This window comes from Oryx dammah, unplaced genomic scaffold (genome assembly GCF_014754425.2).
Source record: "Oryx dammah isolate SB20612 unplaced genomic scaffold, SCBI_Odam_1.1 HiC_scaffold_10, whole genome shotgun sequence".
Taxonomy (NCBI): Eukaryota; Metazoa; Chordata; class Mammalia; order Artiodactyla; family Bovidae; genus Oryx; species Oryx dammah.
Window position 1 is genome coordinate 62,112,845 of NW_024070194.1, and position 13,542 is coordinate 62,126,386.

Here is a 13,542-nt window from a genome sequence, read left to right on the forward strand (position 1 = left end):
AATGCTGGGGTACGTATGAAACACCAAGTTTCAAATTAGTGTTTTCATTTTCTTTGAACATATACCCAGGAGTGGGATCGCTGGATCAAATGGTAGTTCCATTTTCAGTTTTTTGAGGAACCCCCATACTGTTTTCCATAGTGACTGCACCAATTTACATTCCTACCAACAGTGTACTAGGGTTCCTTTTCTACACATCCTTGCCAACATTTGTTACTTGTAGACTTTTTGATGATAGCCATTTTGATGGGTGTGACGTGATGTCTCATTGGGGTTTCCATTTGCATTTCTCTGATGATTACTGATGTTGAGCATCTTTTCTTGTTCCTGTTGGCCATGTGTATTCTTCCTAGGAAAAATGTCTATTCAGGTCTTTTGCCCATTTTTTAAATCGCATTGTTTCTTTTTTTGATATTGAGTTGTATGAGCTGTTTATATTTTTTTGATATTAACCCCTTATTTGTTATGCCTTTTGCAAATATTTACCATTCAGTAGATTGTCTTTTCATTCTGTCAGTGGTTTCCTTTGTTGTGCAAAAGTTTTTAAGTTTAATTAGGTTCCATTTGTTTATTTTTGCTTTTTTTTTTTTTGCCTTATGAGACAGATCCAAAAAATATTGCTATGATTTACATAAGCTTGCCTATGTTCTCTACAAGGAGTTTTATGGTTTTAGGTCTTACATTTAGTTCTTTAATCCATTTTGAGTTTATTTTTGTATATGGTATGAGAAGATGTTCTAATTCAATTCTTTTATAAGCAGTTGTTCAGTTTTCCCAGAACCACTTACAGAAGGGACTGTCTTTTCTTCACTGTATATTTTTGTTTCCTTTGTTGCAGATTAATTGACCATCAGCGTGTGGGTTTATTTCTGGTTTCTCTATTCTTTTTAGAAAGACAATGCTTCTTAACATATATTTTAGCATTATTTTTATATCTATGTAAAGATAGATGTTAAATGATGATTTGAATGAAGGAAAGTTCAAGATGATAATTTATCATATTTTTCCCCCAAATACAGAAATACCTTTTATTCATGGTTATGTTGATTAGGATTACTATATTTGTCCACCCACTCCTGCTGGTTTGTAGTCAGTTCAACTTTATTTCTAAGCTCAATGGAATATAAATAAGCATCTTAAAGCTTCTTTATATTCAGGATCTGAAACAATTTGATTCATCCTTAAAAAAATAACTATAATAAAGTGAAAAGAAAACAAGAAACTTAAGTGGGACATTTTATTAAAATATTCAGATATATAATGAAGATAAAGTTCTAATTCAGATTCCATGAAAACATTCAAAATATTCTATAAGAAAATTTATTTGTAACTGTAATAATTAGAATGGTATTCCAAATCCCTTCCAGTTTTACTATTGAATAAGATGAGTTTCTATCAGATTTCACAGACTGGATATGAGATCAGATTTAATCTTTTTGTTTTCTTTCATTTTTTTTTTTCTTTTGCCATGTCATGCAGCATGTGGGATCTTAGTTCCCTGACCAGGGATCAAACCTGTGCCCTCTGCAGAAGAAGCGCAGAGTATTAGCCACTGGACCACCAGGGAAGTCCCAGTCTTGATGATCTTGATGGCACTATTTGAGATGATTAGATGTAGTCTCCAGTCTTCCTGATATTGTGTCATATAACGGATTTGAGAAGGAGTATATAGAACTCTAAAGAAAAACACATCGAAAGAGTTATGATTTTAGACTTTAAAATAAGAGACTTTTTTCCAGATCATGCAGAATGCAGTGAGTTTTTAATGGATTTTCACTGGAGTAATAACTATTGCATCTGTGACTCCTACTTCAACACCTTTAGTCCATACTGCATGAATCACTGACACAAGCCTCTTCCTGGTGTGTGCCCAGCATCCTTTGAGCAAAGGAGCCACTGCCTCATCCTCACCTCCAGTGAGATGGGGGAATGCAGTGGCCAGGATCTTGACTGCTTCTTTCTATGGTACTGTTTTTAAGTTTGTTACTTTAATTATAGTCAGTTTAAATAAAACTAAATAAAAATATTTACAAAAAACAACAGCCAAACAGCTTTCAGCTGGGAGAATTATATTTTGCAGTATATATTAAAAAATCTAAAACATGGAAAGTTGTATAGGACAACCAACATGATTTCCTCAGCAAGTAAATTGCAAGGGGAAAATAGAAAACAAAATCTAGAGATTAAAAGAGACTAGAGACATGTCTGGAGAAGGCAATGGCAACCCACTCCAGTACTCTTGCCTGGAAAATCCCATGGACAGAGGAGCCTGGTAGGCTGCAGTCCATGGGGTCGCTAAGAGTTGGAAACGACTAAGCAACTTCACTTTGACTTTTCACTTTCATGCATTGGAGGAGGAAATGGCAACCCACTCTAGTGTTCTTGCCTGGAGAATCTCAGGGACAGAGGAGCCTGGTAGGCTGCTGTCTATGGGGTCGCACAGAGTTGGACACGACTGAAGCAACTTAGCAGCAGCAGCAGCAGAGACAAGTCTAACAATTTGAATGCACATAAATTATATGGATACTGATTTTAAAAATATAGCAACAACAACAAAGCACAACCCTTCCACACACACTTATTTATGAGACAAATGGGATAGGTTGAACACTGATGGAATCTTTGATTGTGTCACAGAATTTCTGTTAAATGTTTGCAAGTGATACTGTGGTTATACATTTTTTTTAATATATTTATCCTAGTATAACTGAAGTATTTACAGATAAAATTAAATGATACTGGAATTTGCTTAAAAACACTCTGGTTTACACGAAGAGTGAATTGTAATGGAAACTATGGACTCTGGGTGATAACAACATGTCAGTGTAGGCTCATCAGTTGTAAGAAATGTACTGCTCTTGTTGGAGATGTTGATAATGGGAAAGGCTATGCATGTGTGGGGACACAGGATGTATGGAAAATCCATGTACCTTCTGTCCTGAACCTGAACCTGAAATTTCTCAAAGAAAATAGAGTCTATTTTTAAAAATATCACCACCATTCTGGTGGGTGGAGGGAATGGGTGGCAGCAGAGGTGAAACAAGAATGACCATGGGTTGATCATTGTAGACGTTGGCTGATGGTTTTCAATATACTATCTTCTAAATTTGTATATCAGAATATGAGAATTTTTTCTAAGAATGGTCATAAGAGTATTTTCTGAGAAGTCTACTTCTCTGTTATGTCAGGAAAGGTGCACTTAGTTTAATTAATACAAAGTTATTTGTTGCTGAAACAACAAAAATAAAAAAAGCAACAAAAGTTGAGAGCTATGACAAGATTTCTTCTCTAGCCATTCTTAATGGAAAGAAACAACATGAAAGAGGAATGATTAATAAAAAATGTCAAATTTAAAACATTTTATTTCCTTACATCCTTTGTAACTTTCAGATTCTAAAAAACTAAGCTAAAGACTAAAAAGATTAAATTTTCTTTTCTTTAGTAAAAATGAAAATACGTTTATGTTATACCTTCCTACTTTGTCAAGAAGATACATTACTTTGTTTGTTATTTATTAATATTACCCATTAAGTAGAACTATGTTTTCATTTTTGCTCTGTGACTAAATTGACTTGAAATCAAGTTAATTCTGTATTCTTAGGTATATCTTACTTATTTTCATTTCTAACATAACCACACACACAGAGTGTATTATGTCATTAATGAAGATGTAATGCCCTTAATTTCTCCCTTCCTCTTCTAAGTTATCAGGTAAAGTGAAAGTCGCTCAGTCGTGTCTGACTCTGCAACACCACAGACTATACAGTCCATGGAATTCTGCAGGCCAGAATACTAGAGTGGGTAGCCTTTCCCTTCTCCAGGGGATCTTCTCAACCCAGGGACTGAACCCAGGTCTCCCGCATTGCAGGCTGGATTCTTTACTAGCTGAGCCACAAGGGAAGCCCAAGTTATCAGGTAACAGAAATTTAAAAAGTCAAGCGTTTTATTAGACTTTGACCACATAACTCAAATATGCTGGAAACCACCTCTGCTACTTAGTTTTAGTAACTGTTTGTGACTGACTTTCATTAAAAATGAAAACTGGTTTTCTAACATATGCTCACTTTGACAACAGAATTAATTAATTACCAATATTTCTAAAAGCAGATGTAAGGAAGTTTTCACACAGATGTGATGTGTCATGGCTAATCCTGTTTTATACCCAAATGGATGCTCATATTACATACTTAAGAAAGGGATGAGAGGGATTTTACTTGACATTTTCTCTCCAGCCTATTTCATATTGCACTTATAAGGAGTAGCCATTAAAAAGGCCAAGAAAGATGTAACACTTCAGTTTCTCCTTTCTCTGTCTAAATTATCAGGTAACAGCCCTCACAGCCCACACCTGAATTGAAAGAAAGCACAGAACGCTATCATCCCTTTTGTGTTTGGGAATAAAATATGGAGAAGAGTTACTGTAAGGAGATGACTAATACTCTGTCAGTTAAACTGATATTTTCCAGAGTTGTTGCCTCTTTCTCAGTATGAACAATGACCACAAAGCCATTTAACAGTGGACTTCTATAAGCAGATTGAAACCGTCCTGAAATGGAAAATTCTCACTGCATATTTAGAGAGAATGAAAATCCTTCCCATCTCATCTCTCTGGTGGGGAAATAAGTCCACTAAACACATCTATTAACCATGATATGGGAACATGTCCAGACCACACCCTGTGTGTGTGTGTGTGTGTGTGCATGCAAGCGCATGTGCTTGTGTTTCCCCTTCTGAGACAATACAGTCTATCATTGCCACTTACCTCTGTTTTCTCTGAGTTGCTCCAGTTCCCATAAATTGGATTAACAAATGCATGGTTAATGCTTCTTTTAGTTTTCCTTAAAGCACACAAGGCCACAAAAAGGAAAGTAAGTATTGAAATTCAGCACAGGATATTTTCAGATTGTTATCTGATAGAAATCTTTGGAAGACACATTGTCTAGCCAGTGTACTTATTTTTATGAAGGTATTTGCATAAGTAAAGACTACTTTGTAGGACACCAAGGCAACCACATCTTGGAAGGCAAACATAATGTGATGTCTGAAAAGTTAGATCCAAATAAATCCAAGCATATTAAAAAGTTGTTCTTAATTTCTTAATTATTACTAAAATAATACAAAAGATACAACATTAGAAAGAATGATGTAATGTAAAGCTAAACTGGTTATAAGGAAAGACCACTGTGAAGTCCCATAGATTCCAAAGTGCCAAGCCCACCACAATCTGAGGACTATTTTCCATGACCTTGTATGTCGTAATGATGTGTACATAGCATATGAGTCAAAGTATTTAAAATTTTAAACAGCAAATTTAAATAGGAACATTTTGAAGAGAACTTTATGTTAGTATTTCCTTTCAGGAGTCATAAAGAGGCATGTCCGTGGTGATCTCACATACTGGTTTATATCTGCATAATTGACTCAGATTAACTGAGCTCCTAAATGATCATTCCTTTTTATATTTTGGTTACTTAAGAGTCAATAGATTTATTAGATGACAACTAGCCCTGGGATAGTTGGTCACAACTGATGAAGAAACAAATGCTCATCATAGGAACAAAATAAATATAACCAGATAACTAAATACACGCTATTGAAGATATAAGGAAAATTGCATATATGCACACATTCATATATACATACACACAGTGGAGAATGGAAGACCAATTCCAGGATGATTGCAAGGGTCTTAAGAAGGCAGCCCGGAAGAAGAAATTATATGTGCTGTGTTTAGTTGCTCAATTATGTCTGACTCTTTGTGACCCCCATGGACAGTAGACTGCTATGCTCCTCTGTCCATGGGAATCCTCAGGCAAGAATACTGGAGTGAGTTGCCCTGCCATCCTCCAGGGATCTTCCCAGCCCAGGGACTGAACCCAGTTCTACCACATTGCAGGTAGATTCTTTACTGTCTGAGCCACCAGGGAAGCCCAAAAGGCATGGAAATTTTGCTTAATCAGAGTATAATGACAATTAATACTTGTCAATAATGTACCTTTATATTCAGAAAGAAAAGGGCGTAAAGAGTAAGTCTTACTGATTCCCTCTTTGATAATATATTGTCAGAGGTGTGACCTCTTATTTCATCTACCAAACCACATGGTCCTCTTCTAAAAAGTAACAGGATTAATGAACCCAACAGCATGATCTGGGTAACTGTGTCTGGCTGGCAATACATTCTCCCTGTGGATTCAGTGTTTTCTTAGATTCCTGACCTCTACTGTTTCTAAATGTTCAGTAGCTTAACCAGATCATCTTTGAGTTATAGGTGAAGAGGGTTGTAGCAGCCATTTTTGTGAGTTATTTTGTGGGAAAAACACAGATATACTTTAAAATGATGAAGGAACAATTACTTAACCACTAATTGAAAATGTATAATTGCTATAATTATTAATGAAAATGAATAAGTGGTGTTTGATTCTTTGCCTTTTCTCTCTCCAAGACCAGTCAAGGTTGTTTTCAGAGCACTAATCTCAATAAGCGGCAGAGTTAGGGCACGATGGGGCTGCTCTTAAAACTGAGACTGGGTAGGAAGTGAAGCGGTGTTTTGAAATGTGTCAAATGTGAAAGCAGAAGCTGGTACAGGAGAGACTGAGGATTAAAATAAGATGGAAATTAGGAGCTAGGTAAAGATGGGACAGCCACAAACACCAACAACTGAGAAAAATTCTTGGCTGAAATCAGGCATGAAATCAGAAAGCAGGAGGAAACCCAAACCATAAGACCAGACAGGACAGATGGTCCAAAGACTGGGCAGACAACCAGGAACTGAAGAGACAGTCTTTGCTGTCAGTGGGATAGAAGTGAGGCACAAGCAACACAAAAGATTTTGGTATGAGATGATTATTTTTGGCCTTGAACTGCTAAGACTCCAGATGACCTAAACCACTATTGGCAAGCAGAAGTCAAGTAAATTGATCAATTTTCCAACCCTATTATTACTATGGCTTCAGCTATAGAAGATACTTTTCTTCTGAAAGGATTTTAAGTCTTAAATAATTTTCTGTTAAAATGAAGTGACCAGCCTTTGGGGTGGGTGACTATAAAGAAAGAAGAGGGATACGTAAGTGTAAGGATATGGACCATAATAAAAGAAGAAAGGGTCACAGGATGAGTAGTGGGAGGTGAGCAAATTATGTTTACTTCAAATTATGTTTATTAGCAATTTCAAACTTTTATTTTTCCCCAGATCAAGGGTTGTTTCCCAATATAGAAAATCTGAGAATTGTTGGGCTTAATTTTTAATGTCCTTCCTATTTAAGAAGTAAAAACATACCCACTACTCATAGATACCTCAATTAAGTACATTTCAAATGTTAGCTACATAGAATTACTATTTCAAGTTCCATGATATAATTTTCCACCTTCATCAGTTATATATGTTTGATATTCAAAAATAAACAATTTTACTTAAAATGACAAATCCTGCTACAAGGGACATAAAATGCTTGATTATGATGTTTTCTGCAAGTCCTAACACTGTATGGTACAATGTTAAGTCTGCATGAGGCTAAAAAATGCTGTGTTTAACTTACTGTATCTGTCATTATTAGGCAGACAGCTCCTTAAGAGCTAAGGTTTCAAAGAATGGAATCACCTCTGGGAATCAGAACGGCATTGATTTAGAAGTTTAGAGTAGATAAAAGGAAACCGTTGAATCACATGCATTCTCCTCCCCTGACTTAACAGGCATTCACATAAATTACTGTTAAGCTCTGGCTACACCCACTGTGTGCAGGCACTGTATAAGGTGGTGTTCTGAGGAAGCTAAACAGAGATATGTTAGTGCAGAACTAGGATAAGTCTGATACAAGTTTCTAGTTTAAATATAATGAGCATATCGATATCTCCACAGGAACTGACTTCATGGCTTATTAACTAACAAAATTGTTTCAGTGTTGATTAAAAACATGAAAGTAGTTATAATCGATATCTGAAAATATTTTAGATGGGCAATGAAGAAAAACAAAAAATAAATTCCTGTATGTTGCATCCATTAAACATGACTTTCAGGTAAATGCTTATCTTATACCTTTTAACCACCTTATTAAATTACAATTGACACACCCTACAAGTCACTCATTTAAAGAATATAATTCAAAGTTTCCTAGAAATATTAATTGTATTAATTTTAAAATATGGTAAATATATGTATATAACAAAATTTGCCATTTTAGCCATTTTTTAAGAGTGTACAATTCAGTGGCATTCACTGCATTCACAGTGTTGGGCACTATTTCATTTTCTTAGTGAAATGAACATCTTTGATGAAGTCCAATTTATCTATATATCTATTTTTTGTTTCCTTTACTTTTGGTATCATATCTAAGATGGCATTGCCAAATCTCAGATCATGAAGATTTACTCTTATGATTTCCCCTAAATATCTGATGGTTTTAGCTCTTCTATTGAAGTCTTTGATCCATTTTGAGTTAATTTTTATGCATGGTATGAGGTAGGAGTTCAAATCCATTCCTTTGTATGCAGAAATCCAGTTGCCCTGGCACCATCTATTGAAAAGACTGTTCTTTCTCTATTGAATGGAGTTGTCAAAACTCCACTGGTCATAGATGTATGGGTTTATATTTTGATTAATTCTAATCCATTGGTCTCCACTTATATTCACATTCTAATACCACACAGTTTCATTTCCTGTGGCTTTGTGGTAAGCTTTGAAATCAGGATGTGAGTACTCCAAGTCCATCCTTTATCAAGATTGTTTTAGCTCTTTGGTGCCCTTGTAACTCCATACTAATTTGAGGATAAGTTTTATATTTCTGCAAAAAAAAAAAAAAAAAAGCTGCTGGAGTTTTAATGGGTACTGTGTTGAATCTGTAGATTGCTTTGTGTAGTACTAATATCTTGACAATAATAAATCTTTCTATCTATAAACTCAAAATGTCTTTTTACTTACTTAGGTTTTCTTTAATTTCTTTTAGTAATGCTTTGAAATTTTAAGTGTAGAAATCTTTCACCTCCCTGGTTAAATTTATTCCCAGGTATTTTGCTCTCTTATATGCTATTGTCAATGTGATTATTTCCTTAATTTCTGATTGTTCACTGATAGTATTTAAGAGCATACCTGATTTTTATGTGTTGATCTTGTATATAAAAACTTTGCTGAGGTTATTAATTCTAGTAGCTTTCTTATGGATTTTTTTGGAGTTTTCTATCTATACATGTTCATGTCATTTATAGTATAGTTTTCTTTCTTCCTTTCCAATTTGGATGGATTCTGTCTCTTTTTCTTATATAATTGTTCTGGTTAAGTTTTCTTATTGATAAACACATTAATCTCTAGCTTGCTGCTGCTGCTGCTGCTAAGTTGCTTCAGTCATGTCCGACTCTGTGCGACCCCATAGATGGCAGCCCACCAAGTTCTGCCATCCCTGGGATTCTCCAGGCAAAAACACTGGAGTGGGTTGCTATTTCCTCCTCCAATGCATTTCCTCCTCCAATGTAAAAAGTGAAAGTGAAGTCGCTCAGTCATGTCCAAATCTTCACGACCCTGTGGACTGCAGCCTAACAGGCTCCTCTGTCCATGGGATTTTCCACGCAAGAGTACTGGAGTGGGTTGCCACTGCCTTCTCCGTATTCTAGTTTAGCAGAGCTATAAAATCTTCATTAATATAAAACCAAATTGTAATGCTAGTGTATGAAAAAATTATTATGGCAACGTTTGGACAGTTTTAAGGTAGAGTCTGATTGCCATTTAATGTGAACATCTTTAGACTAGATAAGTGAATAAGCTTTTATCTAGGTTGAAAGAAAAGGTGACAGCATTCTGCAGTTGAAAAATGGCTATCAGGAAGCTCATAGAAAAGAATGACAAGACAGTGCCTGAACTGTTTTAACTGACAAATCTATACTTCAAAATAAATGTCTATTTACACATTTTGTAAGTTTATTAATAATTGTAATCTGCTTTTATTATTTGTCTTAGTGAGTGTCTTATTCGTTTTCTTTACTAAATTTATTATTGTTTTTGGTTATCAATCAGTAGTTTACTTTCTTTTTGTTAAAAACAGACAACTTTTTCTCCAATTTTGTGTGTTGGGGAAACTGGTCAGTCTTTTTAAGTCAAATCCACCAAATATCTTCTCCTTGCTACCATCTCATGTGAGTAAAGCTGTCACAATGTTTTCATACTTAAAAGTAAGTTTAGAATATGCTCAAGTGAGCTTAAAACTTTAGCACAAATTATTAGGGTGGAACAACACTGAGAGGGCCATGCACAATGATTTCTGTTATATCCAGGTGGACTGTATTATAAAACTGTACTGTAAAAAATCTGTCTACTAAAAAGTATGAAGAACAACACTCTCTGAAACTGGGTAATCCTAATGTAGCCATTAAGGTGATTTGAAGAGATAGACATGAGAATTTTGTGCATGTGTGTGTGTGGCGGAATTTGCTCTCATGCGTCCACTAAAGAAATGATTTCTATGTTTGTTTCTAAATGCTAAAGAACATTCTAAGATCTAAGAAATAACTGTTCTAAGTGTCTAAAGGAAAAATGATGTCTATAATGTGGTGACTCATTCCTCCAGATGGTAGAATGCTAGAATGCTGATTATGTTATTTATCATCTTTCATATTTATCTATTTAAATGTATCCAACATTTCTAGGACACATATTATCTATTGAAGACTGCTTTAGGTCCTGTACTTACAGAGTTAATCAGTATGTGGATCCTGACTCTAGATCTAATTTCTTTTAGGGGGTGCCAGCTTACTAGATTTCTGTCTCTTAGATTAAATTACATGTTTATAAAATGCCCACCACAAATTAGATGCCCACTAATGGTTCAGTGCTATTCTTTTACCTTCTTTTCTTATTTTCTCCTTTTGCCATTGATATTTTCATTTAAACTCCCTACTTTTTTCTCCTGACCCCAAAGCTTGGGACCAATGAAAGGACATTAGAATAAAGGGGGTGGGGGGAGAAGGAAGTGACAACATTGGCAGTAATACTCACTGTAGTACTTTTAACTTTTTATAATAGATTTATTTATTTTGAGTTAGCAAGGACCTTTGCAATCATCTTGTTCATGCATTTTTTACAGAAGGTTAAAGGAGGTTCTTCCTTCTCTGGCTTCCTTTTCTATCATAGCACCTAGTGTAGTACCTAGTGCTATAGGAATCAAGTGAATATTTACAGAACGAAAAACAACAAATGTATAGAGTCTGAAGTCTTGATGATACACTAGCTAATTCTCTACTCTGTTCTTCCATGCCCACTCCCAGCAATATACTTCATCAATACCCAGAGAAACACATTCATTTTTACTATTGTGATCTTGGAGTCACATTTGTGTTTAGATTTCTGTTCCACTTAGCCCAAGACTAAGTAGGCCAGGAGCCTACTTTTGACCTCTGTCTCTTTCCTTTTTTTTTTTTTCCAGCTGGTTAAGTGCCAGGCCAGAGGGGTATCCTGGGGGCTTTCTTGAAGATGAAGTGAAAGTGAAAGTCCCTCAGTTGTTTCCGACTCTTTGTTACCCCAATGGACTATACAGTCCATTCTCCAGGGGACCTTCCCAACTCAGGGATCAAACCAAGGTTTCCCACATTGCAGATGGATTCTTTACCAGCTGACCCACCAGGGAGAGAAGAGTACAATAGAACAGGGATGGTCCCTCTATCCATTTCATCACACAGAAAATGAAAAAATCATACAACTGGTGAAAAATTAATTTGGTAGAAATGACTCACTTTCCAATATTTGAAAAATAAAGGTCTGTGTTTCCTACATCTCATATGTATCTCTGAAAAATGGTATGAAATATCCATGTATAAATATCAGGAGTTGATGTGAGTTTTCAGGCTATGAAGTATATGATTTGTTGCTACTGGGGAAAATGTTTCTAACAGTAAAAGTACATGTGACATATTTTTTAAAAAAGGATCCATCTGAATTATGAAATACAATCATTTCACTGGTGAAAATGGAATTCATTTATTCTGGGAGTCATGCCTATTATATTAAATTTTGCTAACCCTGATTAATGGTGAACCTGAGGTGTCCCTCAGAAGTAAATCTCAATTCTACTCTACTCATTTCAACTTCTGTCATGTTATACCCTTCAATTTGGTTTTTCTAAATATTTTCAGTTCTAAGAGCTTCTATTAAGTCTTCCTGAGTGTGCTTAATCTTTCAGGTAAAGGGAAAATATATTATAAAATCCCAATAAAAATAAAATATTTTTGGTCCCTACTTTTACTCATATCTATCAAACATATTTCTTTTGGTCAAGAAGAGATCTTTTTAGAAATGTTTGATTCTTAGTTAGGGTACTAAAACCTATGGAAATGAGGTTTGCTTGTTTCAATTTTTTTTGGTATGTTCATTTTTAAGCTGTAGTAATGGGGAGAGATTGTGCACTGCATTTTCTGTGCAACCATGGGTGCCGCACGATTTACATATATCATCTTTCTTTTCTGAAAACCCTAGATAAGTTTTATTTTATACCTGGTCTCTGATCATTTCCAATCCAAATTTTAGCCTGTTTGAATAAACTGTTTTTAAGGAACAGTATCACAAATTTTAAAATTCAGACATTGCTTTGTCCTTTTCATAATGAAAATAAATTTACAGCAGCTTGCAAAGATAAGCACAACAGAAGAATATAAGACAGATGAGAAGTAGATAGAAAGGGATTCTGAGAACTGGAAAATAGAGTTGACCCAGAGGGAATGCACTGGGGATGGTCCATGAGATGGGTATGGTCCAGTCTATGTATTTAATTCATACAGGATACAACTTTGACTTGAAGATTTTCCAATGCAAGTTTAAGCAGGACAAAAGAATCAGTTACCATAGGTCAGCTTTCAAAACAAAACAAACCAAAGCCAGTTGCTTAGAAGCACATCTCCAACTTAGGAGAGAAGACATATATGGTCTGTATACTGTCACTATCATCAAGACTAACAAAGTAACAAGGCCCCACAATATTATTTTAGGAAGACCAGCAATGTGCTTCATTAGGTTGTTTCAACCAAAATCCTTAAAAAATATCACACTGAGATTATGCCCAAGTGTGCTTCGGTAAAAACTATCTAGGAGAGGTAGTGGCCGGAGGGGAGGGATTTAATGGAAATCTTGAAACACAACAGTACCTTAGAGAATTTGATTTGGGGGCCATTTTCATATGGTTGTGTTTATCAAAAAAAGCTAGCACCAAGATTACAACCTGCAGTGTGTAATTACATCGTGGCACATTAAATCTGTTATAAGAATCTACAGATAGAATAAAATTACACAACATTATAAGGCAGTATGAGAAACAATAAACCAAATCTATTAAATCATCCTTTTCTCACTGAATGTATTAAAATGCTGTATTATCTGACCACTGCTAAAGAAAAAAGAGAAGAAATCATGGGGAGTAGTAAACAAAAATATTGAGCTATAAAATGGTGCCTACCTTTGGAAAGATGATTACTCAAAGAAAAAAAAAAAGAATTAAAACAATCTGTAAGAAAGGAAAGAAAGAAAAGAAGCCAATTTGGAAAAGCAGCGATAATTGAGGGCAGTGGGGGGCA

General features: G+C 35.2%; 1 protein-coding gene across 1 annotated transcript in view; it reads right to left on the reverse strand.

Annotated features, from left to right (window-relative positions):
* Positions 1–1,500: 1,500 nt before the first annotated feature.
* MALRD1 (MAM and LDL receptor class A domain containing 1) overlaps positions 1,501–13,542 on the reverse strand; it is a 585,291-nt gene continuing 573,249 nt past the window's right edge. The window contains exons 39-40 of the mRNA XM_040248365.1: positions 4,763–4,838; positions 1,501–1,676 (exon numbers count right to left, since the gene is read on the reverse strand). Of these exons, the coding sequence (XP_040104299.1) occupies positions 1,596–1,676; positions 4,763–4,838 (157 nt within the window). The 3' untranslated portion in view covers positions 1,501–1,595. The remainder of the gene's footprint in view (positions 1,677–4,762; positions 4,839–13,542) is intronic.